Source organism: Grammomys surdaster, unplaced genomic scaffold (assembly GCF_004785775.1).
Source record: "Grammomys surdaster isolate TR1022 unplaced genomic scaffold, NIH_TR_1.0 338, whole genome shotgun sequence".
Taxonomy (NCBI): Eukaryota; Metazoa; Chordata; class Mammalia; order Rodentia; family Muridae; genus Grammomys; species Grammomys surdaster.
The window spans coordinates 3,329,985-3,355,679 of NW_021604757.1; the positions used below are offsets into that span (position 1 = coordinate 3,329,985).

Consider the following 25,695-nt stretch of genomic DNA (forward strand, 5'->3'; position numbering starts at 1 on the left):
TACACTACCATTACCAGGGTTACAGGTATACACTACCATTACCAGGGTTACAGGTGTACACTACCATTGCCAGGGTTGCAGGTGTACACTACCATTGCCAGGGTTGCAGGTATGCACTACCACGTTCAGTTTATGTTGTGCTGGGAATTAAATCCTTGGCCTCTTGCCTTCCAGGCAGGCACTCTACCACCTGATGTACATCCCCAGTCTTTGGTTTGGTAGGTTGCTCTTTGTGGGTTTTGTTTGGTTTTTAGTTTTTATTTATTTACTCATTTGTTTATTATTTTACGTGTATATGTGTCTTGCCTGAATGTATGTGTGTGTGTTATGTGTATGCCTGCTATTCATAGAGGGAAGCAGATGGCATTGGATCCCCTATAACTAGAGTTATATTCGTCATGTGAGTGCTAGGAACAGAACCTAGGTTTCCTGAAAGTGCAGCAAGAGTTCTTAACTCCTGAGCCATCTCTTCAGACCCTTGTCTGTTTTTGTATTTTGAGACAGAATTTCATTGTGTAGTCTAGGATGCCCTCAAACTCACTCAGTTCTCCTACCTCAAGTTCCCAAGTGCTGGGATTACAGGCATAAACCACCATTGTCACTCTGACTCATTTCCTTGACATCTTATTTTATCTCGTACCCTAGCCTTGAGTTAGCTGTGCTTTGTAAGTACTGATCGTGGATTCCTCTGTCTTCCCTTTCTGATTTTATTTCTTTCTATTTTATTTTGAGAAAAGCTCTCCTGTGTCCTAGACTGGATTAAATTTACTAAGGACGACCTTAAATTTCTAATCCTATTGCCTCTACTTTCCGAATGTTGGGATCATAGGAGTGTGCTGCCCTAGCTGTGCCAGAATTGAGCCCAGGTCTGCCTGCTTGCTGGGCAGACACTCTACCAAATGAGCTGCATTTTCAGCTTCTCTTCCTTTCTTTAAAAACTATGGTGTGTATGTGTTTGCATTTGTGTGGCCCTGTGTGTATGTGGAGGTCGGATGACCACTCGAAGGAGTTGATTCTCTCCTGTTACCATGTGGGCCCCAGAGATCAAACTCAGGTTAGCAGGCTGGCAGCAAGCTCTGTAGCAGCCTGAGCCGCCGGGGCCAGCCCCTCTCCCTTTCTTTTGTATTGTTTAACGCTGCAGCGGCAGTGATAGTCAGGACTATGATGACTCCAGCTCTTCTTACTCCTCCCTTGGGGACTTCGTCAGTGAAATGATGAAATGTGACATCAATGGCGACACTCCCAGTAAGTACACTGGGGAAGACTGGCCAGTACAGACTATGCAGGCTTGGGTTTAAGGCTGAGGTGGTCTGTACCTCTTGGTCTCTCTCGGTAGATGTGGATCCTCTGACGCATGCAGCCCTGGGAGATGCCAGTGAGGTGGAGATTGATGAGCTGCAGCCCCAGAAGGAGGGAGAGGAGCCTGGCCCAGACAGTGAGAACTCTCAGGAGAACCCTCCGCTGCGCTCCAGCTCCAGCACCACTGCCAGCAGCAGCCCCAGCACCGTTGTCCACGGTGCCCACTCTGTACGTGAGGACTTAGAGGGGTGGGCAGATGGTGAGAGCCACTGTTTAGGATGTGGGCTTCTGTCTGTCAGGAAAACCTTACTGTAGCTGTTCATTTGCCTTTTTCCATGTTCTTTCCATCTCTTTTCTCTATAATACTCTGAGGTGGCCTGGAAGGAGGTCATTGGACTTCTTTAAGGTGTTACTATTATCTACTTACATAGTCTGTAAGTCCAGAGATCAAGAATACAGTAGCTTCTCTCATACATTTCATAGGCTAGGAATCTGACGGGTCTGGTCTGGTCTGCTCCACTGAACTGAAACTATGTGAAATCACCACTGGGCATCGGGTGACCACTCTTTATTTAATGTGACTCCTAGGAACCTGCTGATGCTACAGAGATGGGAGATAAGGCAGCAGCAGGCATCTCCAAGCCCCTCCCTCCTGTGCCTCCCAGCATTTGCAAATCTACTGTGGACAGGAGACAGACAGAGACTGGAGAGGGGTCAGTGTGCCAGCGAACCTATGAAAATCCGTACTTCGAGCCCCAATATGGCTTTCCCCCTGAGGAAGATGAGGATGAGCAGGGGGAGAGCTACACTCCCCGATTCAGCCAACATGTCAGTGGCAGTCGGTGAGAGCCTGGGGACCCCACTGCAGTGACCCTGGGCGAGGTTAATCAGAAAGTCTATAGACTCTCTCTATTCTTCCAGAGGCTAGTTCTTTGAATGAGGGACTTAGAAATTATGGGATAAGAACAGCAACTAAAGTATAGCATAAGGCCCACTCCCAAGATTAGGTACCCCTGCCTGGGACTCACAAGTGGCACTGTGCATTCAAGGGCTCAAAAGCTGCTGCGGCCCAACAGCTTGAAGCTGGCAAGTGACTCAGATGCAGAGTCAGACTCCCGCGCAAGTTCTCCCAACTCCACTGTCTCTAACAACAGCACCGAGGGCTTCGGGGGCATCATGTCTTTTGCTAGTAAGTACCTCAAACTTTCTCATTCCTCTGCTCCATTTTCTTTAGGCCACATGTTGCTCAGGTCTTGAGATGTAGGGCTAGGCCTACATTAGTTCTGATTCAGATCATTGGGGTGATACCAAATGAAGTATTTTTAAATGAGTTAAAAGAAATACCAACCACATTAGTCATTAAATATGTGTGTATGTGTGTGTATGTATGTATGTATGTTTGTATGTGTGTATGTTTGTATGTATGTATGTATCTATGTATGTATGTTTGTATGTTTGTATGTATGAAGTATGGGTGTGTGGCCACACATGAATGTACCAACAGATCACAGCATGTGTGTGGAGGTCAGAGGACAACTTGCAGGAGTTGGTTCTTTTCTACCCTGTGGCTCCTCCTCAGGGTCAAACTCAAGTTTCTAGATATGACAGCAAGTGCCTTTACTCACCGGGCCAACTCTAACCTTCTCACATATATGTATTTCAGATGTAGTCGAATATTAAATATTATGGTTAAATCATACAGTTTTACATATACTTTGTGTGAATATTTGTTTTGGATATGGCTTTGCCTGGTAAGGAGTTTTAATGGACATGTTTGAAATATATATGCAACTGATTTTCATGCTTACTTTTAGCACCTGAGGGCTAGAATCACTCACAGACTGTAGATTGACTAGAGGCTAATGAGAGCTGCCATAAAGGATGATTGTAGATGTCCTGAGAAGCCAGGCAGCAATTGCACTTCAGATCTAAAGATAAATGAACCACATACACGAGATGTGGATATTGTTGTGGTATGCAGCCCGAGAAGACTAGGACTGCATTTTGAGCAGATCTATCTGGGGTTTGTTTATTTACCCTAAGTTTCACTCAATTCTTTCTAAGGTAGAGTAGAGAGTATCTGATCAAGCTATTTGGGATGCTGTTTGAAAGCAGGGCGGTGACGATGATGTCACTTACAAGATGTCATGAGTCTTTGTCCTGTTAACTCATGGGCATGCTCATTGTCGTACCTTCCCCTTCGTAGGCAGCCTATATCGGAACCATAGTACAAGCTTCAGCCTTTCAAACCTCACACTGCCCACCAAAGGTGTCCGAGAGAAGACCACACCGTTCCCCAGCCTGAAAGGTAACTACAAGTCTTCTTTTGTCAAACCAGGTTTCTCTGAGAGACATGTCAGACATGTGGGTGATTGTCAGGAGCCTGCATACCATGAATTGTTTGACCTGGCTGCTGCCTCATTTGCTTATCACGACTTCCACTGCACACTATAGGCACCAGGTAGTTGTAGATAGAAATAATCTTTGTAGCTGGAGGCGGCCCTGTCATATCAGAAGGACAGTAGCAGTATGGGATTACTGCTGCTTCGGGGAGGACCTTATCAGAAGTATATGCTAACACAGGGTTAATCAGCTGCCCTCAGTCATCTTCAGATTCCTACTACATGAACTTGGATAAACTTCCCAAGGAACTGGTCCACAGGAGGATGATTATGGGCAATCTAGCAACATTTATAGAAGCTAGCTTCATATGGCTTCATGCCAACTTTTGGTCTATGAGTGGTATTGATTGGCTTCTAGGGTCAATTCGTACTGTATTTCAATTTCATCTGTGATCTGTGTAGCTTGAGGGGCTTTTCTCAATTTAATTTGGCTTCTGTTTGTCATCTCTGGATATTGTGCTGAAATACTGAATAATACTAGTACATACAGCGAGAAGCAACCATTTTATTGATACAGGGTTTTTCTATGTAGAGCCCCTCACACTTAAGAGTCTTCTTCCCTTAACCTCCCTAGTACTAAGATTAGAGACATGTACAGCCCATCACATCCAGCTAGAGATTTCAGGAACCTACGGAATGACCTTTAGTGGAGTGGGGATTTGGAGGTGGGTGAAAGAGGCAGAATAGTAATACAGAGAACCCACCCATATTGCTACAGTGAATCTCAAATGGATGGGTGGAGTAGGGATGGAGAGGTGTGTAGGCCTCTCTGCCTCTCATCTAGTGCATTTGAAGGGAAGAGTGACAGAAACTCACTGCATGCAATGCTTCATCTCATGTGCTGCACCTGCCTTTCTACCCTGCCCCATCCTCACTACAGCACCCTTACTTCCCTGACAGCATCTGCAAGATGTCTCCTCCTTGTGGTTACCCACAGGCCCTCAGGATCCCTGTGCTAGATATTCCACAAAAACAAGCATTCCCTCTTTCATGCATGTGCTTGTTTAATATCTGAAGGCTCTCTGTCATTTACCTTGCCCCTGGCTTTGAGGGGTCCCAGGCCTAAGAATGTTCTTTCTTAGAGCCTTAGTTATCTCCTGGTCACTTGGCTTCCAGCTTTGATGTGCCCAAGAATTAAGGTTATATGCACTTTCCAGGCTTTGAGAGAGTGCTCAGATGGTCTGACTTACTGTTCCAACAATGGGTAGAGGGTTTCAAGTATTGTGGTACACTTACTAATTGTGTATTTTTGTCCCAGTATTTGGGCTAAATACTCTAATGGAGATTGTTACTGAAGCCGGCCCTGGGAGTGGTGAAGGTGGGTCTTCCCCGTGAGCTGTGCATGACCTTTTTTTTTTTTCCTAGCAACTTCTCTGCCTGCCTGAGGGCCATCCTCCTCATGGAGCAAGCAATGTCACATGAGTGACCTGCCTTGCGTATCCCTCACGACACCCATGCAGCCCACGGGGCATGCTGCTGGTGCATGTGGAGTGGCCTGATCTCTGTCCCTCTCTCCTGCACATTGCCATGGCTGCTTTCTACCTTTGTGTGATGTTCTGGTATCACCCTGCCCAGCCCTGCTGGAGCATGGGTGTGGACTGTGGCAACCCAGGGGTGTGATAACGTGAGCTCCTGGACTATGCCAACGATGTATCCCAATTCTACCTTCCCAATTTAGGAAACAGGAGGGCCTTAGTGGACCAGAAGTCATCTGTCATTAAACACAGCCCAACTGTGAAAAGAGAGCCTCCATCACCACAGGGCCGGTCCAGCAATTCTAGGTAACAAATGGTGGTTTGTTTGTTTCTTTTTTCTTGAGATAGTCTCGTATTTCCTACAATGCTTCCCTTAAACATAGTATGTAGTTTGGATGAACTTGAACTAATATCTACTTCCATTCCCAAATGCTGAGGTTATAGGCACGCACCACAGCACTTAACTGGAAGAACAGTTTTAAAGTTCTCAGGTAGAAGGAATGATTCCTATTTTTTAATTTTTTTTTTTTTTTGAGGAATGTTCAAGATTGAAAGAGCAGCTCCCAAAACAGTAGATTTACTCAATTTTCTGTCAGCACCTCCCATTTTTAGCCAGTCCACAGGCAACAGTTTATGGTGTGCTTTATGGTGTGGAGAAAGGGAAACTGCAAGAGTGTAGGAAGTTGTCAAACAAGATCCTTGGGGACATGGGGCGTGGTGGTCATGAGCATTTGGAGACTTACTTAGCTTTGTCTTTTCCCTGGGATATACCTTGTCTGGTGAAAGGGGGGTTGGTTGCTCTGCCAAGGATTGGATGACCACAAAAGTGGTTTGTGGGCCCTGTAGCGAGAACCAGCAGTTCCTGAAGGAAGTGGTCCACAGTGTGCTGGACGGCCAGGGAGTGGGCTGGCTCAATATGAAAAAGGTACGCCGGCTGCTAGAGAGTGAGCAGCTTCGAGTTTTTGTTCTGAGCAAGCTGAATCGTGCGGTGCAGTCAGAGGATGATGCCCGGCAGGATGTCATCCAAGATGTGGTAAGTATTTGGGCAAGGGAGTCAGGATCAACTGGGCAGAAGGATGTGGTTGTTAAAGGAAAGGTGCTAGCTCTAGGTCCTGACCTTGTTGCAGGAGATCAGTCGGAAGGTGTACAAGGGAATGCTAGACCTCCTCAAGTGCACAGTCCTCAGCCTTGAGCAGTCCTACGCCCATGCGGGTCTGGGTGGCATGGCCAGCATCTTTGGGCTCTTGGAGATTGCCCAGACCCACTACTATAGTAAAGGTAGGGACATACTTGCTGTCTCTCTGTCAGGCTTCCCAGTGTCACTCCGCTCTGTCACTCTTTGGGATTTTGATTCTGGTATGTTTAAATGTAAGAGACATTATTCCTACCATGCAAAACAAGGCCTTAGTTGTTCTTTCTGAGTGCTAACTCTGCCCCACATCCTCCTGTATTCCCCCCTCCATTTCACTTTCCTGACTTGATTTCTACTTGATGTTTCCTTTAACCACTCTTTGAATTTGTTCCTTTCCTCAGAACCAGACAAACGGAAGAGAAGTCCAACAGAGAATGTAAATACCCCAGTTGGCAAGGATCCAGGTCTAGCTGGGCGGGGGGACCCAAAGGCAATGGCCCAGCTAAGGGTCCCCCAGCTGGGTCCTCGGGCACCAAGTGCTACAGGAAAGGGTCCTAAAGAACTGGATACCAGAAGTTTAAAGGAAGAGAATTTTGTAGCATCTGTTGGTATGTATTATTGCATTTGATTTACCAAAATGGGCCTGGCTTCTTAAATATCCCTCCATTCTCTCAACTCATCCAGAATCCTGACTTTTTCTTCCCTGTGCTTGCTTTTTAGAGAGGGATTTAGGTACTTGTCCATCTCCAGGAGCATTTCCTTACCTGTATTTGGTTTTCCTTTCCTGCTTGCTCCACTGCCACCTCACCAGCATCTTTTAGGAACAATGGAAGTTTGCTTAGAGACCTCTGGGATGCAATACAGGGGTTCTGAGCTGTATCCTCAATCCCTTTTTAGTTTACATCTGAATTTCTTCACATAGAAAAAACATGTTCCTGGAAACTATTAGGAAATTTATAGATACATCTTTGGGATGTAAAATTATGATCATCTGGGTCTCTGCATCCAGTTTTCCCCCATCCAAGCATTACACTGCTCTGGAATGTGTTCTGTTCTGGCATGTTTGGGTTCTAGACTCCAAAATCACAGATTTCTGAGCCAGCTCTTCTTTCTGTCTTTCCACCCCAGACTTGACTGAAAACTTGCTTCTGTTTGGTGCTTCTCTGTTCACTCTGGTGTCGCCTATTTGGCTCACTCCTACTTGACCTTGAGTCATCTAGGCTGCTTTCTAGATCTAGATTTTGATGCTAGATCCCTGGTCTCTATGCTATGCTTTCAGCTGATACTTCTTTGCCACAGCCTCTAGCCATTGTTTTAAGTTCTCATAGGAACGAAGCAGCTCTCTTCTTAGGGCCTCTCCAGTTCTCATTCTCCTAGAAGCTGTAGTAAAGCCTGGCTTTCTCCTGCTTGATATGATGCTCTAGAAAAATATTGATCTGTTGTTGTCCTGAAAGTCTTGACTCTACTTGGGCAGATCACACCCCAATTAGAATCTCTGCCCCCTCATCTAGAAAATGAAGAGATTATACTAAATAAACTCTGAAGTTCCTCCCAGGAAAAAAAAAAAAGCTCTGATTGATATTTTCTGTTTTGTATTACTGAGAAGCTAGTCTTGACCATTTTCTGTTCTCTGTTACTTCTATCGGAAGGTTGTTTTCCTAGATAGTGACTATGAGTGGGTCCCTTAGTTGAGCAGGCAATAGTTCTAAGGGTAAATTTGGTTTTTTAGTGGCAACAGGAGGAATGCTAACTGAATGCTTGGCCTTGGTCCAGTCCAGGAGTCAAGCAGATTTCTGCTCATGTCTCTGAAATTCTTGGACTGCTTGTCCAAGAGACTTCTGTCTTCTCTGTAATGTGTAGGCATGGCCATTGCTTGGCTTATTTGGCAGAGAGCTCACAGTGTGGTAGCAGTCAAATGCTCCGTCTCCAGCCTATTGAGGGTACAGTTCTCATACAAAACACAAGGGTCTCACGAAGAGCCCTTCCAGCTTAAAAATTCTGTAGTGTTTACACTGGGAATATGACTAGAAACTTAGAATCTTCAGTGGCAAAAACTGGATTTTTGATTCCTCAACCGTACCCAAATAAAGATATCTTCGTATCTTTTAACCGATAATGCTGTGTCTGAAAGGGAATGAGCATGGGCGGTGGGTTCCGGTCCTTTGACAAGTCTGACTCTTTCTGTCTTTCTCTCCTGCTTGCATTGCATCTGGGGTAGAATTGTGGAACAAGCACCAGGAAGTGAAAAAACAAAAGGCTTTGGAAAAACAGAGTAAGGAACGAATGCCCTTCCTGTCCCCCAGTCTCCCATACCTGCCAACTTCCCAGGCCCAATTGGGGCAGGCTCCCTTTGTCAGCCCCACTCCAAATTTGTTCTTGGGTGGTATTTGGAGGAAGAGTTGTAAAGATAGGTCAGAGAGTTCCTGGGGGGAGGGCTATGCTATATTTAGATTGAAAGCAGGTAGGTGGTGTGTGAAGCCTCGGCGTATTGCGTGTAAGCTAATCCTTGTCCCTCCCTTCACTAGCAATCAGCATCTACTGAGTAAAATACACAAACCTTGGTTTTCTATTGCTCTGTAGCTGGTGGGGAGAATTTCTGCAGATTGCAGCGCCCCTCTGTGGCTGATACCTCCCTCACTGTTAGGCCTGTGGGCGCAGTTGGCAGAGATGGTTGCTGTCCCTCTGTGTTGAGTCTGTAGCTTCCCAGCTCTCTCTGGTGGCTTGCCAGGCACACTTTCTTGCTTTCAGTCATTCTGTCTTTCTGCCATACCATCCTGGGTGGGTAAGTTAAATAGGGGCTTTTGTTTGTTTGTTTGTTTGCTTGTTTGTTTTTTTTTTGTTTGTTTGTTTGTTTTTGGTCTCAAATGTAGATGGTGTAGGGTGGGGGAGACAGCAGCCACGGAAACAGCGGTTCCTTCTTTCTTTTGGCCTAATCTTTTTCTGGCCTCTTTAGACACATTTGTCAGGAATCTCTGAGCATCTGGGAATACTTTAATGGTCTGTTTCAGGCACAGGTGAAATTCTAACTTTGGGTGCCATTGTTTGTGGAATGTTTTGTGTTAGGATGGTTTGCTCTGGATTTTCTCAGGTTGAGAAGATGGCTGCAGAGACCCTTGGCCAGGTCTAATGTGTTACTTGGTTCTTACGGCATCTGGGGACCTCTTCTCGTGGGTCCCAGTGATGGGGAGAGGCAGTCCCTGGAAAGTGACTGGGATTCGATGACTAGGGTTGGAGCAGGCTTTGCTGCTGGCCCATCCTTCACCAGTCTGCTCAGAGCTTCTCTGTGCTGAATAACACAAGTCTTCCCTACTCAGGGCCAGAGGGCATCAAGCCTGTCTTTGACCTGGGTGAGACGGAGGAGAAAAAGTCCCAGATCAGCGCAGACAGTGGTGTGAGCCTGACATCTGCTTCCCAGGTTTGTGAGAGCCTTCCCAAAAATTGCCAGGAGTAAATTACTGTCTCAAAATAAGAAACACACAAACACACACACACACATATACACACACATATATTTTGGCAGTGGGAATTAAATTCAAGGTATACAATCTAGATAAAGACTACCACTAAGTTATACCATTAATCCTCAAAATTCTTTTTGTAGTTAAAAAAGAAACAATCTCAAATATAACTAATAATAAGGATACTTAAATAAGTAGTCATGAAATTTAATACTGCTATTAATTGTATTTTCAAAAATTTAGCAATACAGTATAATTTTATATATGTATATGATACATGTATGAGAGGGAGGGTCTTACTATCTAGCCCTGGCTGGCCTAGAACTTGCTATATGTAGACCCAACTGTCCTTGAACTCAGAGATCATCCTGCCTCTGTCTCCCAAGTGCTAAGATTAAAGATGTGTGCTACTGTGTCCACCTTCACTTTAGTTTTTAAATATATCTAGAAAGACTAAAAGACTAACAGGAAATACACTAAAAGTAGAGGTTAATTTGGGCAGTAGACTTATGGCTTGTGTTTCTTTCTTTCTTTCTTTCTTTCTTTTGTTTTTCTACAATGAGTATTTATTTAATGTGTTATTTATGTAAGTTCATACATTCCATCTAAGAAAAAAATAGGATATCTCTAGAAATAGGTGTGCCTTTGTCTTATTTCAGAGGACTGATCAAGACTCTGTCATCGGTGTGAGTCCAGCTGTTATGATCCGAAGCTCAAGTCAGGATTCTGAAGTTAGCACCGTGGTAGGGGAATACCACATTGGCCTCTTTGTGGGTGGGGTGTGGATTTCTCCCTGGAAGGGCTCCTTCCCTTTGAAGGCTGTTCTTAAGTCTCAGGTCACTTTGATCCTCATGGGTGTGTGGATGCAGGCTGTCACTCATTTTATAAAGAGGTGTATGGGAAAGCTGACACACCTTTAAAATGATTCTTTTCACAGCAGCGTAGAGTTCTAACTGGCTTTGGGAGTCCCTCTCTGGGGACCGTCCCTTACTACCTTTTGTCTTTTCCAGGTGAGTAATAGTTCGGGAGAGACCCTCGGAGCAGACAGTGACCTGAGCAGCAATGCAGGTGACGGGCCAGGAGGCGACAGCAGTGCCCACTTGGCAAGTTCTCGGGCCACTCTGTCTGATAGCGAAATTGAAACCAATTCTGCTACGAGCACCATCTTTGTAAGCTTTACTTACTAACAAAAGAGCATTTCTTTAATGGGAGAGGAAAGTGGTTTAGAGACAGCGAGAAGGAAAAGGTGGAGCTGGGGTGTAATTCAGTGGCAGAGCGTCTACTGAGCATGTGCTTGGTACTGCAGAGGAAAGGGAGCCTTGCCATAGTCATGCGGGGTCTGGGTCAGCTGGTGTGGCTCTTTTCTTTCTCTCTTTCTTTCCATCTGGTATTTTGCTTCCTCCCTTCCTTCCTTCTTTCTTTCCTTCCTTCCTTCCTTCCTCCCTCCCTCCCTCCCTCCCTCCCTCCCTCCCTTCCTTCCTTCCTTCCTTCCTTCCTTCCTTTCTTCCTCCTCTTCCTTCTCTTCTTTTTTGAGACAATCTCACTGTGTAACCCAGGCTGCCCTCATCTCCCAAATTACAAATGTGTACCACCACACCCGGATAAAATAAGTCACTGAGCTCTCACCTCGGCCCTCTGCTTTGCAGTGCACACCTGCTTCTTTAGACAGCATTATCTACTTTGATCCATGTGTCACTTTATTAAGAGGACAGTGGATATTCTCCATAGCAGCTTTTCAGTCCTTTTGTCTAGAGAGGACACTGAAAGATAGGATTCAAATGAAGTCATTTTTTTACTACTGGTGCTCATCTGTCTCCAGGTCCTTCTGTGTGTCTCTGTTCCTGGTAGAGCCAGTGGAGGCTGAGAGAATTAAGAATTAGCAGGGCCTCTCAAGTTAGGGTCTGACTCATTCTGAGTCCACAGAGACTGTTTTAATAAGAGTGTTTGAGAAGTTCTTCCAGCTGGGTGTGGTGGCTCTTGCCTGTAATCCTCCTCAGGGACTGAGGTAGAAGGATATTAAGTTTGAGGCCAGCCTGCTACATGGTAAAACCTTGTCAAAAGAGATGGAGCCCAGGCAGATGTCCCAGCAGGTAAAGGCTCTTGCCCTCAAACTTTGACAACCTGAGTTCTGCCCTTGGAACTACATGGTTGAAGGAGAAAAACAACTCCTAAAAGGTATTTTCTGGCCTACACATGCATGCATAACCACAACCCACACATAACCCCCAGGACACACGTACAAAATGAATCAATGTTAGTTTAAAAAGTCTTTTGAGGGATGGAGAGATGACTCAGCAGTTAAGAGCACTGACTGCTCTTCTAGAGGTCCTGAGTTCAATTCCCAGCAACCACACAATGGCTTACAAACCATCTGTAATGGGATGCCATGCCCTCTTCTGGTGTGTCTGAAGACAGCTACAGTGTAGTGTACTACTAATAATAATACTAATAATACTACTACTACTAATAATAATAATCTTTTGAAACTTTTTTAAAAATCCCTTTGTTGTGCTTTGATTCTGGGTGTTAAATAATGAGTGTCATTCTTGCAAGATGCCAGTCACTATGTGCTACCTTTCCTGGCTCTTCTTACCACACAGTCTTAAATGGCCTATTCTAGGGAACAAGGAGTGTTCGTACAGTGAGGTGAGAAAGGTTACTAAATTTCTTGTTTGATTTGTGTGTGTGTAACGTAGAAGATAATGTAGGAAGTCTCCTGGTCTCCTGTTGGGCCTTCACACACACAGACACTTGCACACATATTAAATAAATAAGCAGTTAATTAACTTAATCACTTCTCCAGTCTTGTGGGGTAGATATTATAACTTTCCTTTTATAGGCAAGGAAAATGATCCTCAGTAACTATAAGAATTAACAAAAAGTGGGTATCTGAACCCTGGCCAGTCTGACTTCAGATTCTGTGTTTTCTATTGTGTTGTGCTACTACAAAAACTTGACCTTGTTTTGTTGGGTAAGGGTGTGAGACAGGATCCTGTGGCCCAGGCTGGCCTCAAACTTGAAATAAAGCTAAGGTTGGCCTTGAACTACTGACCTCCTTTCTCAACCTCCCACAAACTGGGATTAGAGGTATGCCCAGCTTTAAGAGAAAGCATTACAGAGATTAAAGAATGAAGGCAAGTCAGAACAAAGACTTCATTTCTTGCTTTAGGAAGCAATAACAGCAAATAGGATCATTGACTAGGATTGACTTTTGGCCAAGCATAGTAGCAGAAGCAGGGAAAACTGTGGTTAATGAATGATGAGCCTCTCCCTGAGGTGCCTGGTTTACTCTGTCTGTCTTGGTTGGTAACTCTGGCATCTGACCTACCATCTTGTCTTTCTAGGGTAAAGCCCATAACTTGAAGCCAAAGGAGAAGCCAGCTGGTAGTCCAGTTCGCTCTTCCGAAGATGTAAGCCAGCGAGTCTATCTCTATGAGGGACTACTAGGTAAGAAATAGACTGACAAGGCCCCTTGCCTTGGAAAGCTGGTCCCAGCCGTGGGAGAGGGTGGCACTGAACAGCGGCTGCTTGGCTTTTACTAATATCAATTTTGACATCAGCTAGCATGTTAAACTTCTTTTTAATATTCATTTATTTAATGGGGACCGGGTGCATGCTACACACATACATGGAGGTCATGGGACTTTAGAAGTTGGTTCTCTCCTTCCTTCTTCCACCATGTGGGCTCCAGGACTGAACTGAGACCATCAGGCTTGACAGCATACACCTTTGTCCACCGAGGCATCTCAGTGGTCCAGATAGCATATGGAAATCTGAACTAAGGAACCTGTGGGATGAGCAGGGGCGGAAAACGAGACAAAGCTGGGCTTGGGCATTACTCACCAGGCTGTGTCTTTCTGTCTCCTCTCTTTCCTCTTGCTACCATGTTCCTCCCTGCTCACAAATTGGCAGGAAGGGACAAAGGATCGATGTGGGACCAGTTAGAGGATGCTGCTATGGAGACCTTTTCTATAAGTAACTGCCTTTCTTTGTGTGATGTGTTCATCCCTCCTGCTTGGGAGGGGCAAGGCCTCACTTGGGGGCCTCCGGGGTTGGAGGCAAAATATATTAGATCTGGGAGAAAGGTTCAGTTTAATTTGGAATGACCTTGTTTTTATCTGGGGCTTACTGTCTTTTTATTTAGCAGCTACATTCTTTAAATGTTAAATAAGCCATGCTCTCCACCCAAGAACTAACCTAATTCTACACAGGCAAAGAGCGGTCTACTTTATGGGACCAAATGCAATTCTGGGAAGATGCATTCCTAGATGCTGTGATGTTGGAAAGAGAAGGAATGGGTATGGACCAGGGTCCTCAGGAAATGATCGACAGGTATGAGACTTAACAAAGACCTGGCAGTATGCCTATTCAGTTCCTTCCACGTCGTCTTGTGGTCTCCCACTTGAGGACTAACTTGTGCCTGGGATTCTGTGTAGGTACCTGTCCCTAGGAGAACACGACCGGAAGCGCCTGGAGGATGATGAAGATCGCCTACTGGCCACACTTTTACACAACCTCATATCCTATATGCTGCTGATGAAGGTATAGCTTATGTACTGATGATATTGCTTATGCCCAGCTGTTACTGGTGCTGGAAGGGCAAGACTAGGTCTATTGCCTAAATTTTGGAATAGTTTAGAAGCTGTCAAAGTATCTGACTGAAAGTCCAAGGCTCCTATGGAAGCTTGCACACTTTTCCTTTAACACTTTACACACTTTTCCTTTTGAGGCTGCCAGGCTATTTTGTTAATGAATGTTATAAGGGTAATTGATTATCACTTGATACTTGTTTACTTTGAATTTTATCTATTCCCTTTGCTAAGTTATGTTAGGATACAATAGAGCTCTCCACAGATTACAGCTGATTTAATACGTTTTTTTCCAGTGGTGTATTCTAAAACCTTCAGGTGCTCAGAATTTATTTTTCAGCACCAGCCCTTAGTCATGCAGAAATTTCTGTAGCTAGAAAAAGCTGCCTAGCTGGGCATGATGGTCCATGCCAGTAAGTAAGGCGCTTGGGAGGTGGAGGCAGGAGGGTAAATAATTCAAGGCCAACTTGGCTATAAGTTGAAGACCAGATAGAACTATATAAAATCTTGTCAAAAAGAAAAAAAAACCTGCTTTTTAACAAAGAAGTGGTAGCTCTAGTTTGAGTTGTTTGGGTTTCATATTTATAGCTGTGAAGAAGTAGATTGCAAATGATCAAGAATTCTTCTCTGAAAGAGAAATGTGGATTTGGACTGGTGGTGGCAGAGAATTATTGTGAGAATGAGCCTCCCTGAGTCCTCTCTAGCTTGTAAGTGCGACACAGAGACAGTTCTGTGAGCCTTTTGACTTGATTGATTTTGTGTCTTAGTTAGGTTTCTGTTGCTGTTATAAGCATTATGGCCAAAAGCAACATGGGAACATAAGGGCTTATTGGCTAACTGGTGACACTCCGTCATCAGGGGGAGCCAAGGCAGGAACATGGAAGTAGGAACAGATGCAGACACCATGGCGGAGTGATGCTCACTGGCTTGCTCAGGCTGCTGTCTTATAGACCTCTATACCAACCTGCCCAGGAAGGGACAGCCCAGCAAGCAGCCGGGCTCTCACATCAATCATAATAAAAAACAACTCACAGGCTTACCTGCAGGCCAGGCTTACAAAGGAACTTTCCCAATCGAGAGTCCTCCCCAGATAACTCTACCTTGTGTCAAATTGCCAAAAGCTAGTCAGCACTCCCTATGTTGTAAGCTTTTCTCTACGCTTGAATTCCATTTCCCTGTGGTCAGGGGTGGATGGATGGTGGTGGTAAGCTGCAAGGTGTCTCAGGTACCAGAGTCCCACTGTTGCTGTACCTGTGTCTCTGTTTCTAAATCATACTCTAAGAAGTCATTTTGGGAAGGATTTTGTGGTACTGGTAAAGAACAGGAGGAGTCTCTCTTTGATGCCCAACTTTCTAAGAGCAGCTTTTCTGTAGAAGCTAGCTAGAGGCAGAGACAATTCCTTTGTTTCTCCAGCATATGGACAGAATACATAGTTGAAGTGTTCTGCCATAGTCAGTAATATAGTCTTTCAGAATTCTATTTCTCTCAGGGAAGTGGAAACTTTGACATTTTCTTGTCTCTGCCTCACTTGGGAAGAGAGCAGATCCTTTATTAAGACTCGTGTCTTGGCTTTACAGGTGAACAAGAATGACATCAGGAAGAAAGTACGGCGTCTAATGGGAAAGTCCCACATTGGGCTGGTATACAGCCAGCAAATCAATGAGGTGCTCGATCAGCTGACCAACCTGGTGAGCACATCAGACCATCCCTTGGGCTTCTTCCATTCTGCATGTCGTCCCTTCCTCTACAGAGCTTCCACAAGGAACACTTGTGTCCCTGTCGCTATGCAGCCTGGTTAATGCCTAGTTTGGAGAATGGGGCAGTAGTTTAGAGAATGGGTAGTTAGTAGTTTAGAGAATGAGTAGTTAGTTTAGAGAATGGGGCAGTAGGTTAGAGATGGGTAATTGGTAGTTAGTACTTTAGAGATGGGTGGTAAGTAGTAGTTTAGAGAATGGGTAGTTAGTAGTTTAGGGAATGGGTGGCTAGTAGTTAGTTTAGAGAATGGGTAGTTGTAGTCAATAGTTTAGAGAATGAGGCAGTAGTCCAGGTGAGGTTTCATCCTTTCCTTCTGTTCAGTGTTGGGACTCTCAGTGCCCCAGATGTTGTAGTGCAGCAGTTTCCATGTGAGCTCTCCAGACCTTGGGGGACCTGAGGTGAAGTCTGTTCTCAGCACAACAGTAAATGCCTTTTCCTTCCTTCCTTCCTTCCTTCCTTCCTTCCTTCCTTCCTTCCTTCCTTCCTTCCTTCCTTCCTCCCTCCCTCCCTCCCTCCCTCCTTTCTTTCTTTCTTTCTTTCTTTCTTTCTTTCCTTCTTTCTGAGATAGGGTTTCTCTGTGTAGCCCTGGCTGTCTTGGAACTCACTCTGTAGACCAGGCTGGCCTTAAACACACAGAGATCTATCTGCCTCTGCTTTCTGAGTGCTGGGATTAAAGGTGTGTGCCACCAATGCCTAGCTAAAATGCCTTTTATAACTGGTTAATATTTGTACCAAAACTGCAAAAGCAGTCTTGAATAGACTATGGCACATTACTATCATGACACTAAACCATGTGAGCCCCACCCTCACCTCCATGCATTCTGTTCTTTAAAAGAGACAGTTTTGAAAACTGGGCATGTTGATACATGGCTTTAATCCTAGCACTTGGGAGGCAGAGGCAGGTGGATCTCTGTGAATTCAAGGCAAGCCTGGTCTACAGAGAAAGTTCCAGGACAGCCAAGGCTGCACAGAGAAACCTTCTGGGGGGGGGGGGGGGGGACAGTTTTTGGTAAGATGGCTCAGTAGGTAAAGGCACTTGCTGCCAAATCTGACAACCTAAGTTTGATCCTTGGTACCCATGTGGTAGTATGAGAACGCTGACTCCTACAAGCTGTCCTCTGACCTGCACGTGAGCTTCATAGCACATGTATGCCCACACATAGACACACTACCCACCCATTCACACTCACACAATGAGTTAATAAGTAAATAAAATATAATTTAAGGACTAAACAATTGGGTCAGTGGTTAAGAGCACTTGTTGCTCTTCCAGAGAACCTGGGTTCAATTCTCAGCACCCATATGATGGCTCACAGCCATCTGTATCTAGGGGATCCAATGGCCTCTTCTGACCTCTGAAAGCACCAGACATGTACACAGTGCACATAAATACTCAGACATATAAAATAATAAAATGAGCTTTAAAATTAAAATTAAAAAACCTAACAGTTTCATGCTGAATGTGGTGAGGCACACCAGTGATCCTATTACTTAGGATTTATTTATCTTAGTCTAAAACAGGGTCTTACAATTTTTTAAAATTTCATTATTTTATGTGTATTTGTTTGTCTGCATGTATCACATGTGTGCACCTCATATGTGCCTGGTGCCTAAGGAGTACAGAAGGGTGAGCTGGATCCCCTGAAGTTGGAGTTACAGCCAGTTGTTAGCCACTATGTGGGTGATAGGACTCTAATCCCGGGTCCTCTGGAAGAAAAGCAAGTGCCCATAACTGCTGAGCTATCTCTATGAAACTGACTTTTTTGAAAATTACATCTTATGTAACACAAGGAAGATCACAGGCTTAAGGACGATCTGGGTTATATTGTAAGACTGTCTAAAAAAATCATTTTAAAAAAAACTCCTGGCTTTTTGGGTATGTTGGTGCATGCCTTTAACCCCAGCGCTCAGAAGGAAGAAGCAGAAAGATCTCTGAGCTTGAGGCCAGCCTGATCTACAGATTGAGTTCCAGGACAGCCAGGACTGATATACAGAGAAAACCTGTCTCAAAAAACAAAAATCAAGATAAACAAACAAAAAAATCCCTACCAGTTTCAGGACTGGAGAGATGGCTCAGTGGTTAGGAGCACATACTGCTCTTGCAAGGGACCTGGGCTTGATTGCCAGCATCCACATGGTGGTTCACAACCATCAGTAACTCCAGTTCCAGGGGATCCAGTGCCCATTACTGGCCTGTGTGAACACCAGGCACATGTGTACACATATGTACATTCAGGCAAATACTCATATATATAAAATAAAAATTAAAAAATTAAAAAACTAGTTTCGCTTATGACTATTCTTGATGAAACAGTAAAAAATCACTTTTATTAAATTGTAGTCATTGCTTAGATGTCTTTTTAATATTTTCAGTAATAAAATGTTTAGTCTACATAAAGCATCCCTGCTACAAACAATGTGCTGGCTGCTGTGAGAAAAAGCAGTCTGTGATAGTGAAATATTAGCTTTGTTCATGAAACACCGTTCTCCTATACCTATTGGGCTGAATTAGCAGACACTTTTTAAAAAAGCAATGCAGTGAACTAGTTCTCTGGGTTTTAAAATTTATTCTTCTCATATATTACATCTCAGCTGTAGTTCCCCCTCCCTCCTGTCCCGTTTCCTCCCTCTGACCTCTCCCTTCCCCCATATCCACCCTTATCCCTCTCTCTTCCTGCCACATCCCTCAGAAAAGAGCAGTCCTCCCAGGGACAGTAATCAAATGCAGCACAACAGACTACAATAAGAACAGGCATATGGTCTCACATCAAGGCTGGATGAGGCCACCCAGGAGGAGGGAAAGGGTTCCAAGGGCAGGTAAAGGAACCAGGGACAGCCCCGGTGCTACGGTTAGGAGACCAAGAATACCCAGCTACACAACCACAGCATATATGCAGAGGTCCTAGGTCAGACCCATACAGGCTCCCTGATTTCTGTGAACCACTTGAGTCTCCAACAGTTGATTCTGTGGGCCATGTGAATCTGTTCTTTTAACATCAGCAGGTGACATATTTGTTGCCAAATTTTTAAATGTGGAAAATGAGAATTTGGAAGTTTATTTTATTTGTTTGTTTGTTTGTTTTTTAAACAGAGAGTCTCACTATATAGTTCTGGCTGGCCTGGAACTCACTCTGTAAACCAGGCTAGCCTGAAACTCACAGAGATCCACCTACTTTTCACCCAAGTGGTATGATTAAAGGTATATATCACGATGTCTGGCCAGCTTTCCGGTGTTTCAAGTCTTTTCTAGTGAGACTGATGATGTAATGGATATGATTTTTAAAATAAGATATACTGAAGGATTAATACTTGGTTAGTATCTTTCTAATATACTGTGTGATATTACCGATACAAATCAGGGCAAATTTTGTACTCAAGGTGTAGAAAAAACAGGCAGGCTTTACTGAAACTGTATAAATGTCCATTGATGTGTTTTCAGATACACATCGCAGCTCTAAGAGGCTGCAACTCTCAGCTGCTGTCCGTAATGCTGCTAATCCCAGTGCAGGGGTGGGGGGGAGGCAGAGGAGAACTGCAGCGAGCTTGAGGCCAGCCTGGCCTAGAGAGCAAATTCTAGGCCAGCTGGGTATAGAGGCCTGCTTATCTGAAAAGACCTTTAGAAATCTTCCCCTTTCCAATGCCTACCTGTGAGGAACATTTTCTTTATGTTCCTTAGCCAAAGCCACACATTCAATAGCTTGTGTGCAGAAACAAAGGTGAGGATGCCACTGTTTTCTTTCTCTCTCAGTCTTTCCCTCCCTTCTTCCCTCCTTCCCTCCCTCCCTCCCTCCCCTCCCTCCCTCCCTTCCTTCTTTCCCTTCCTTCCTTCCTTCCTTCCTTCCTTCCTTCCTTCTAGAGACAGCATCTCTGTCTATGCAACCATGGCTGTCTTGGAACTTGGTACATAAACCAGGCTGACCTCATAGTCACAGAAATCCTTTAAACAAAAGCAGCTCTTATTTTTAAATTTGATTTTTATTTGGTGTGTGTGTGTGTGTGTGTGTGTGTGTGTGTGTGTGTGTGTGTGTGTTAGAGGACAGTTTGCTAGAGTTCTCTCCTCCTGTGTGAGTTCTAGAGACTAAACTCAGACTTTCAAGTTCTTTACTTGCTGGGCTGTCTTGCCAGTTGCCTTTATACTTTATTTTGTTCTATTTTATTTTTGAGACAGGTCTCACTATGTAGCATTGGTTGGCCTGGAACTTAATATGTAGACCAGGCTGGCCTCAAACTTACAGAAATCCATCTGCTGCTGCCTCTCTCAAGTGCTGGTACTAAAGGTGCACACTTTTAGTACCTCATCATTCTGATGAGAATGAGATTTCATGGTTCAACTTGGTACATGACTAAGAGTGATTTTAGATTTCCCATCCTCTGACCCCAGTTCCCAAGTGCTGGAGAAAACAGGTATGCACCAGGGCCAGCTCCTTCCTCTCATTGCTTCCTTTCTTTTTTTAAATGGTGTTTTGTAATGTAGCTCAGGCTGGCATCAAACTTGTGATCCTCCTGCCCCAGCCTCTTCAGTGTGTGGTAGCATGCTCAGCCCAAGAATGCAGCTATTTTCTCCTAAACCAAACATTAACAAGATTTGTAAGTAAAACATTGATACTCTTTTTATTGTTGCTGTTGTTAGGAGAAATACATTTTATAAAAGGTGTGTTCCTTATCATATACTTGGATATCAGCAAATTATTACATCCCAATCACAGCCCCCTCCTCTCAGTCCAATTATTTTTAAATGAATTAATAAACATTAAACTGTTATTAATATTTCAAGAATAGTAATCATAGCTATAACTCACAAAAAACAGAAGTTCTCTGAGGTCTTCAGTTTTTAAGAAGTGTAGGGATACTGACTCCAAAAAGTCTTTGGTCCTTCCCTGTGGCCAGTGACTAGCAGATAACATGGTCCTAAGCAGTGGGCATGGTGGCACAGACCTTAAATCCCAGCACTCGGGAGGCAGAGGCAGGCTGATCTCTGAGTTCAAGGCCAGCTTGGTTTACAGAGGGAATTCTAGAACAGCTAGGGCTGTACAGAGAGAAGTCCTGTCTTGAAACAAACAAAACAAACTAACTAAAAGATTGGGCTAGGGAAGCTGTTAGGAATTTAATTGCTAAGTGAGACTTTTTGTTTGTTTTTTTATTTTGTTTTTTGTTTTGTTTTGTTTTGTTTTGTTTTGTTTTGTTTTGAGACAGGGCTTCTCTGTATATCTCTGGCTGTCCTGGAACTCACTCCGTAGACCAGGCTGGCCTCGAACTCAGAAATCTGCCTGCCTCTGCCTCCCAAGTGCTAGGATTAAAGGCATGCACCACCACTGCCTGACTGAGACTTTATTTTTTTATTAATTATTTTATTTATTTACATTTCAAATGTTGTTCCCCTTCCTAGTCCCCCCTTCATAAACCCCTCACCCCATTCCCACTCCCTGAAACATTTTTAAAATTCCAGATAGGTGTGTAAGAACAACATCTGAAAGTTTCTAAGTATCTCTTTTTCCTCAGAATGGACGTGACATTTCCATCCGCTCCAGTGGCAGCCGGCACATGAAGAAGCAGACATTTGTTGTGCATGCAGGAACAGACACAAATGGAGATATCTTCTTCATGGAAGTGAGTTCATGTTGGAGAGCCAGAAGGCTATTCAGAGACACAAGAAGCCCCTAGAGCAATGCTAGGTTTTTTCCCCATTTATCATTAACTTATGAAGTTATTATGCAAATGATTAGGTAACTATGTGATCCCTCACCATTTCTTTTCTCAGTGTTGGATGTGTGACACAACCGTATGCTCCATGGATGAGAACGTAACGTGATGTGCTTGGGTGGTGACTGCTGCATACTCTCACCTCCACTTCCTTCTGTGTTCTACTGTCCTCAGCTTTTCATCTGACAAGGACTGATTGTCCCCTTGTATCCTCCAGGAGACTGTAGGCGAGCAATAAGGTGGACCATACCCAGGCAGAGGTGGTACACACCTTTAATCCCAGCACTGGGAGACAGAGTTTGAGGCTAGCCTGGTCTACAGAGCGAATTCCAGGACAGCCAAGGCAACACAGAGAAACCAGACAACAGATGATGTGAACCTAAGTTGTCATGTCCCCCTTCCTCGTGGGAAGGGAGTAGCGACTTCCAGTGTGCACTAGAGCGTGCTGCTCTGCTGGAAGCAGTGAAGCGCGACTGGCTGCTCACTGTGCCTCGTCTTTTCATTCAGCATTCTCTCATACTTCTCTATACTAGAAGAAAGACTTTTCCCTTTTATCATTCCTTCTCTTTAAGAATTTTATATTTATTAACTTATGTGTATCACAGCATGTGTGTGGAGGTCAGAGGACAACTTATAAGAGTTGGTTTTCTCTTTCCATCATATGGACTCTGGATATCAAACTCAGACTCAGATGTTCAGCCTTGGTGGCAAATCCCTTTACTCACAGAGCCATCTTGGCACCCTGTTTTCTTTGTTTTTGTTTTTGCTTTTGTTTTGTTTTGTTTTTGAGACAGAGTTTTACATAGCCATAGCTGGCCCTGGAACCCACTATATAGACCAAGCTAGCTTTGAACTCACATAGATCTGTCTGCCTCTGCTTCCAGGTACTAGGATTAAAGGCATGCACCCCTTGCCCAGCTTTGTTAGTTATAATTTTTTTGTTTTGTTTTTTTTGGTTTTTTGTTTTTTGTTTGTTTGTTTTGTTTTTTTGTCTTTTGTTTTTTTGTTTTGTTTTTTGTTTTTTGTTTTTTCTAGATAGGGTTTCTCTGTGTAGTCCTGGCTGTCCTGGAACTCACTCTGTAGACTAGGCTGGCCTCGAACTCAGAAATCCGCCTGCCTCTGCCTCCCAAGTGCTGGGATTAAAGGTGTGCGCCAACACTGCCCGCCGAGAGTTATAATTTTTAAGCTTGTCTTAACATAGGTCCACCCATTGCCAGTGGAAATGAATAGTGGAAAGTGAAGAAATTCACTTTCTGCCTTTAGGGCATCTAGACTTTTTGGTGATCACATCTCCTTGAACCTGTTTCTCAGTCATTTGTATTTCTTATATAAACTATTAGCCCAGAATAGATGCTTGATTTTTAGATTCAATATTTTTGCAAGAATACCTTCTAAGTGAGAGTGGTCAGGAGCAGAGACGAGAGGGCTTGGATGGAGAAAGATTTAAAGAGCATCAATATGTTAATAATAATTATATAAATTATAACTTGTTATTTGTATGTGCCTCTACATGTGTATGGAGAGCAGAAGATAGCTTTGTAGAGCTGGCTCTATCTCCTTCCATGTTTATGAGGGCTTGGGGGATCAAAATCAAGTTTCCTTGCTTGCCTAGCAGCACTGCTGAGCCATCATCTCACTGCTGAGCCATCTCACTGCCCTGATTAGTATGGCTCTGTATCATAACTAGATTGTCAAAGCAGCTAACTAGGTACTGTGTATGTGCGAACACTCTACTGTTGAGCTACATCCCCAGACCTATACCTGACTTTTGATGCACATTAAGAATTTTATGCATGTTGTATCAGGCATGATGGTGCACTCCTTTAATCCCTGCATTTGGAAGGCAGAGGTGGGATGATCTCTGGTCTACATAAAAAGGCTCAGAACATCCAGGAGTACATAGAGTGTGGAACTACCTTTAAAGAAACAGACAAACAGACAGAACAACACAAAAATTGTGCATATTAATACATCTAATAGTTATTACTGTCAGTGAGCCCCCTTAACCATGAGGAGACATCAACAAAGGAGCTTGCTCAACATGACATAGCTAGGTGTGCTACAGCTAGGATCTCAACCTATGCAACCTGGCCTTAGACCCATGCTCTAACCAGTATGCCACACTGTCACTCCCATAACCGAAGCTATGAGAGTGGGTGAGTCCATCTGGAGGGAACTGTTGGACTGGAAGAGCACATGAAGGAGACCTTGCTTCTCAGTGCTCCTTTATTATCCTCTGTTGAGTAGGTTTTTTTTTTTTTTTTTTTTTTTTTAAAGATTTATTTATTTTATTTATGAGTACACTGTAGCTGTCTTCAGACACACCAGAAGAGGGCATTGAATCTTATTACAGATGGTTGTGAGCCACCATGTGGTTGCTGGGATTTGAACTCGGGACCTCTGGAAGTGCAGTCAGTGCTCTTAACCGCTGAGCCATCTCTCCAGCCCTGTTGAGTAGTTTTTATGCAATAACCATTGTTCGTGTGTTACTTGCGTAATTATAAAAGTATTTTATAGTAGAATTTAGAAGTAAATTCCAAATAAAGTAGTTTGGTGAATTCTAAATAAAAGTATTTGGAAAAGAGCTAAGACTAGAAAATGCACTGGCCCCAGTGTTTTCTCCCAAGTTATGCCTAACCTTCTGCTTGGTGACAGAGCTGATTTCTCCGTGGTTGTAAGATGGAGGCAGGACATACACTCCAAGTCCTTGGTCTAGAGAGCAAATCTGAGGTGGTCTCCACTAGCTGAGTTACACAGTGTGCATTCTCAAAGATTCCATTTCTGTCAGCAATCCTAACGGAAAGTATGTCCACTGCTTGTGTTTCCCCTAAGGGGACCCTGAGCATTGGGCAGAAAACTTGACCCTAGGGCTGCTCCCAGGGTCAGTCATGCTATCCTTTCCCTGTGGGGCGCATGTAGTGTGGCCTGGGATGGGAAAACCTGTTAGAGACGAGGACTACTGATGAATGCTGTGTCTTTTCCAGGTGTGTGATGACTGCATGGTGTTACGCAGTAACATCGGGACAGTGTATGAGCGCTGTGTCTTTTCCAGGTGTGTGATGACTGCGTGGTGTTACGCAGTAACATCGGGACAGTGTATGAGCGCTGGTGGTATGAGAAGCTCATCAACATGACCTACTGTCCCAAGACCAAGGTCCTGTGCTTATGGCGTAGAAATGGCTCTGAGACCCAGCTCAACAAGTTCTATACCAAGAAGGTACTCAGGGGGTCTCTGTTTGGGCTGGAGATTAGATAGGCATTTAAGACTAAGTCCTGAATTCCTCACTGGAAAGTTACAATTCTAAAATCCACACCTAAAGCCAGACTTTGGCCTCCAGCTCTCATGTGGAACGCTTACACAGGCTCTGAGACCTGACATTGACCTTAGCCTTTGGGACCTCTAGAGCAGGGAAAATGGAAGGCTGGCAGGGCTCCTGTCACAGGACCTCCCCTCCTCCCTGTGCTGCAGTGTCGGGAGCTGTACTACTGTGTGAAGGACAGCATGGAGCGTGCTGCTGCCCGACAACAAAGCATCAAACCCGGTGAGGAGCAGACAGCCCCGTAGCCTCCTCCTCACCACAGACCTCCTTAGAAAGTTGGGCTGTGGGATTCACACTTCACCAGTCAGCTGACACCTTCCTTTTACCACAGGGCCTGAGCTAGGTGGTGAGTTCCCTGTGCAGGACATGAAGACTGGAGAGGGTGGCTTGCTTCAAGTCACCCTGGAAGGGATCAATCTCAAGTTCATGCACAACCAGGTATGCACAAGCAGCAGCAGGCGGCCTCCCGGCCCTAGTGTTTTGCTATATAATAAGATCAGTGTCCAGGCTCTCGGTGCTCTACCAGTGAGTTAGAGGGAGAGCCTTGAGCAAGAGAGAAGTGAAT

The 25,695-nt window shown here is 44.4% G+C and overlaps 1 protein-coding gene across 9 annotated transcripts in view; it reads left to right on the forward strand.

Annotated features, from left to right (window-relative positions):
• The window catches only part of Madd (MAP kinase activating death domain), a 53,837-nt gene that overhangs the window by 22,913 nt on the left and 5,229 nt on the right, over window positions 1–25,695 (forward strand). For 4 of the 9 annotated variants that reach the window (XM_028778521.1, XM_028778529.1, XM_028778523.1 and 1 more), the window contains 20 exons: window positions 1,142–1,245; window positions 1,337–1,527; window positions 1,888–2,141; window positions 2,349–2,488; window positions 3,506–3,607; window positions 5,380–5,482; window positions 6,023–6,209; window positions 6,304–6,454; window positions 6,710–6,916; window positions 9,623–9,723; window positions 10,426–10,509; window positions 10,777–10,935; window positions 13,111–13,213; window positions 13,978–14,098; window positions 14,203–14,308; window positions 15,933–16,043; window positions 21,610–21,717; window positions 24,863–25,027; window positions 25,280–25,352; window positions 25,462–25,568. In XM_028778521.1, the coding sequence (XP_028634354.1) occupies window positions 1,142–1,245; window positions 1,337–1,527; window positions 1,888–2,141; window positions 2,349–2,488; window positions 3,506–3,607; window positions 5,380–5,482; window positions 6,023–6,209; window positions 6,304–6,454; window positions 6,710–6,916; window positions 9,623–9,723; window positions 10,426–10,509; window positions 10,777–10,935; window positions 13,111–13,213; window positions 13,978–14,098; window positions 14,203–14,308; window positions 15,933–16,043; window positions 21,610–21,717; window positions 24,863–25,027; window positions 25,280–25,352; window positions 25,462–25,568 (2,677 nt within the window). Of the gene's footprint in view, window positions 1–1,141; window positions 1,246–1,336; window positions 1,528–1,887; window positions 2,142–2,348; window positions 2,489–3,505; window positions 3,608–4,959; window positions 5,020–5,379; window positions 5,483–6,022; window positions 6,210–6,303; window positions 6,455–6,709; window positions 6,917–9,622; window positions 9,724–10,425; window positions 10,510–10,776; window positions 10,936–13,110; window positions 13,214–13,678; window positions 13,742–13,977; window positions 14,099–14,202; window positions 14,309–15,932; window positions 16,044–21,609; window positions 21,718–24,862; window positions 25,028–25,279; window positions 25,353–25,461; window positions 25,569–25,695 lie in introns of all 9 variants that reach the window. The other 5 variants (XM_028778530.1, XM_028778527.1, XM_028778525.1 and 2 more) reach the window with 5 other exon arrangements.